The following is a 4254-nucleotide window of genomic DNA, read 5'->3' on the forward strand; positions in this document are numbered from 1 at the left end:
ACAGCACTAACGCACACTTCTGTGGTCTCAATATTATGGGAAAATTCAAATGAATCTAAACTAATAAAGGAAATGAATCAGTGATTTTGAAACTGAAATAAATAAGAAAATCACCTTCCCACCCACCCAAAGTATTTTTTTATGATCTAAAAGAATTCGAGGATAGCAACTAGATTTACCTGAATATCTGACATCAGTGTTAGAAGTAGGGATTAAACCTTGTAAAAATAAAAATAAAATAAAATAAAAAAACAGCACAACAGCCAGATTTTAACAAAAATGTGATGAAAGAAAACAGTCAAACTTTAAAAGAATCAACGGAAAGAACTGAAATGACCTGAATAAAAACGTTGTTATGTGGTTATGTTTTTTGTTATACAATGAAAGTGAACAAAAAGTGTGTTTMATGGCCTTGTGTGTTTGGAATTATTCAAGTATGTTTGTTACAGTGAGACAAAGGTTCGGAGACACTCCGTTTCTGTCTGTGGACGCCTGCATGCCTTTCCGCCGCCTGGGTGGACGGACCCGGACGTGTGTGTGTGTGTGTGTGTGTGCTGCTACAAATGGTGGGAGCGTCTGTAAGACCACTCATTCTAACAACCCAAAGTGTTTCACTGGAAACGGCTTCCAGAGGGTGTTCACAGCAGGACTGTTGGGGGTAACATAAAGAGAAAGAGTTTGGGGTTCCTGCACTCAGGTGGTCCCGTGTTTTCAGTGGGGTCAAACACTGACCAGCAGTGAACACTGTGCACCCAGGACCGCCGAGGGGCAGGCAGGTGGGCGGGCGGGCTGAGAAATGAGTGAGACCACCAGTTTTACAACCAATTCCACAAACTGTCCTGACTCTGCTTGACAGATGTCGACCCTGAGGAAAATGTGCAGAATATAGACTAAAAACTGATTAATGCTCGTTTGTTTATTTATTTACTTATTTAAACTAAGTTCAACCCTTGAAATCAGGTCAAATAATTAGAACCAAAAAGAAAAACTGCTGCTCATTAGCAATTCTGCAAAAGATTCATTTAGGAAAAAAAAAACGGTAAGAAAGTGGCATTTGGTCTCGAAGCCTGAAAAATGACATCTTGTGTTGCTTTTGAGCTTAAGAGATGTTTTTTTTCTTTTTCTGCAAAATGAGATTCCAACTTTTAAAAGAAAAAAAAAGATGGCTGCTGCTGAAAAAGCAGGAACAAGGCCTGACATTCATAAACTTACACCTGCCAGACCCTTTGCCTTTTTTTTTTTCTTTTTCTTTTTAGGCTTTGCTTTGAGGGCAAAGTTAACATGCATAGAGCGTCAAGCACAGGATGGCGAGGAAAGAGCTGAGTTCAGCGCACGGCACGGAGCGTTTGATGGTCTGAAAGGGCCTGATGAGATTAAACTGCATGCATGCCTGACTGTAGCACTGAAACATGAATAAAATAGAAAAAAACTGCAGGTTTAACAGAGAGCTGCAGCAGTTTTGATAGTGGTGCTTGCTTCCGTGGAAGTTTTCTGTGCCTTTAACCTGACATACTGAGCATGAGACGATCAGAGAATCACATGGTGACTTTTAGTTTGAATGTTGAATGTAAAAAAAAAACACGTGACCAAAAAAAAGAGTTTAAAAGCAGCTGTTTGATTTATCAGCAACTTCTTTTTGAAATCAGATCATAAGCAGAGGAATTGTTGGTGCTTATGGAATGGAGCTGGGTTCGTCCCACCCTACAAACCTGATGCTCAGAAACCATCTTTTATATTTYTTATCCTGGAGTTTAGATCAAGCCACTAATTACAGCCAATTTTTCCCCTGCTGGCTGTTTCTGCAGTTGGATGGAGGACGGGAGGAGGAGCCAGGGAAGGAGGAGGAAATGAGGGTGTCTGCGACAGAGTGTCTCCTCCTTTGTGCTGTTCAACTCATGATAAACCTCAGTCTTTTTATCGGGACCTGCCCTCTCTTGCCTGTTTGGTGCAGATATCTGCTTTGTTCCCGCAGCCCAGATCCTCTTCCCCAGCATTTGACCTTCAAATTAAGCAGTCCTGATGTCTGACGCACTCTACTTTCTGACAGGACAGGTACAGCCAAGATGAGGGAGGACTCTCTGGGGGGGAACGCCATGCTAACACTCCTGTTACCTCCGGAGAAGCCACTATGGGCMGAGCCAGGAAGCTCTGACTCTAGCTGCAGAAAATAAATAAGAATAAAAATGAATGAATATGAAAATGAATAAAAAGCTTTCATTCGCCCGTCTTTGGTACTGTTTTTTTTTCCTCCAATGTGCTCAAGAAATGGATAAATCTTGGTTTTGTTTCCATTTTGTGCTAAGGACATGCTAATCTGAGCAGTTTTTAGACCTCAAACAGCTGCTTTTAAAGGAGTTCAGAGGTTTTGTGAGTTATTCTTTTAGAAAATAAAAAAAACCGAACATAAACTCTGAACACAATTTAACACTAACCCACTTTTATGTCTGAGACCATTAAGACAGGGTAACAGAAGCATTAGCTTTTTGAGGTGCTTGTGGGGAGCGGGTGGGTGCTGATTGTTTTGTCGAAACACAGAAAGTTCCACTGCATATGGAAACCCCCCTGAAACAACAGAGAGAACAGAGGTTCCGGGTCATGACTATCATTGGACTGTACATTTACTTTCCTCAACTGTGGAACAAAGAGTAATTAACAAGAGTGCAAATTGTGTTTTGAGTGTAAGGCTGCGACATCTATGTTCTGCATGTTTCTCGTCACCGCGTTCATTCGTTTCAAGCTAACAAAGGCCATCCCTGAGCAGGGCGTAAAATTCAACTCCCGTTGAATTTTAGAGTAAAGTGATGAGTATATTGTGCAGTCAATGTGAGTACAATGACAGAAGTAGCAACTGTCTTCAATCCTGAGGTGTGTGTGTATGTGTGTGTGTACCCCTTTTCTTTACCCGTTCAAAAAACAAAACAAAAAAGAACATTTTTGATAAGACTTATCAGGGTGTTTGTCTGGTTTTTCTTCTTCTTCTAAACTGTGAACAAACATTGACCAACTAGCCAGGAGCAGAAGCTTAAAAAAAATACAGACATGTGGTACAGAACGCAGATATCGCCATCTGGGAAAGGCATTATCTTCTTTTAGGATCACACAAGTAATTGCACTACAATAAGCACTTATGTACAGTATGGTACACCACAGCAAGCACAGGAATAGCAAACAGGAAGGGAGGAAAGGGGGGAGGGTTGCTGACAACTGTGCAACAAAAAAGTGTTACGACAAAAAGAAAACGCCTCGCGGTCCGGAGGCCTGGAAAGTGCAACCAGGTTTCAGTTTAAGGCGAGTTGGCGGGGCTGAGGGCGGGGCTGAGGGTGGGGCTGAGGGTGGGGCTGGAGGCGTCCGAGCGGCTGTAGTCGCTGAGAGAGCCGGGGCGCGTGCTGCTGCCGCCGCTGTGGGGCCTCTTCAACATGCCGGGCTGGAAATCCGAGTGGCGGCGTGCGTGCTTCATCAGGTGGTCGCTGCGCATGAAGCGCTTGTCGCAGAGGGGGCAGCCGAACTTCTTYTCCCCCGTGTGCGTGCGGTAGTGGCGGGCAAGCTCGTCCGAGCGGGCGAACTTCTTACTGCAGTCGGGCCAGGTGCACGGGAAGGGCCGCTCGCCTGGAAAACACAGACGGGAAGGATGAGCAGTCACACAGGGAGGAAACAACACGTTAACACCAGTCATCCTACTTCTGTGAGGGTTTCAGCTCATTTAGCTTTTAGTCCAAYACTTTTTATAACTTTACCTTTTTAAGTAGTTGTTTTGCAAATAAGGTTACAGTTATTATTAGGGTTACGCAGCTCAGAAAAACTATAATACTCCTAGACAATTTTCTAAAATGAGCCTGGATTTTAAAATGGAACTCTAAAACAATACCAAAAATATTTCATTACATCATTTCCCTTTGATCAGTTACAACAGGGGTGGGCAATCATGGTCCTCGAGGGCCGCAGCACTACATGTTTCATACTTTTCCCTGCTCCAACACACCTACTTCAGTCCCTGAACTACTTCTTCCTAGTTCTGCAGTACAGAGGACCGAAACTGACTTAATTAGAAATAAAAGCAGAAATAGATAAATGAACCTTTAAATAAATAAATGTATTTTAAATGCGCCAAATAAATTAAAAAGGAGAACTTTACATTGTTTTAAAATTTAATTGACCTTCATATTTATTTTTCCAGATCGGTTCCAATAAATTATATATTTTAACACATAATTGAAATTTTAATGTTTTTTTTAATATATATTTTACATAGTTTTT

At 42.1% G+C, this 4254-nt stretch overlaps 1 protein-coding gene and 1 long non-coding RNA gene across 2 annotated transcripts in view; one reads left to right on the plus strand and one right to left on the minus strand.

Moving 5' to 3' along the window:
• Positions 1–6: 6 nt before the first annotated feature.
• LOC106514375 (uncharacterized) lies at positions 7–3192 on the plus strand. The gene is made up of 2 exons (XR_001309885.1): positions 7–551; positions 2866–3192. It is a non-coding gene; the product is annotated as an uncharacterized LOC106514375 (long non-coding RNA).
• Positions 3054–4254, minus strand: part of klf13 (Kruppel like factor 13) — a 14300-nt gene continuing 13099 nt past the window's right edge. Inside the window, exon 2 of the mRNA XM_014003613.1 lies at positions 3054–3606. Coding sequence (XP_013859067.1) covers positions 3284–3606 — 323 coding nt within the window. The 3' untranslated portion in view covers positions 3054–3283. The remainder of the gene's footprint in view (positions 3607–4254) is intronic.

Source organism: Austrofundulus limnaeus, unplaced genomic scaffold, assembly GCF_001266775.1.
Source record: "Austrofundulus limnaeus strain Quisiro unplaced genomic scaffold, Austrofundulus_limnaeus-1.0 Scaffold19, whole genome shotgun sequence".
NCBI classification, from domain to species: Eukaryota; Metazoa; Chordata; class Actinopteri; order Cyprinodontiformes; family Rivulidae; genus Austrofundulus; species Austrofundulus limnaeus.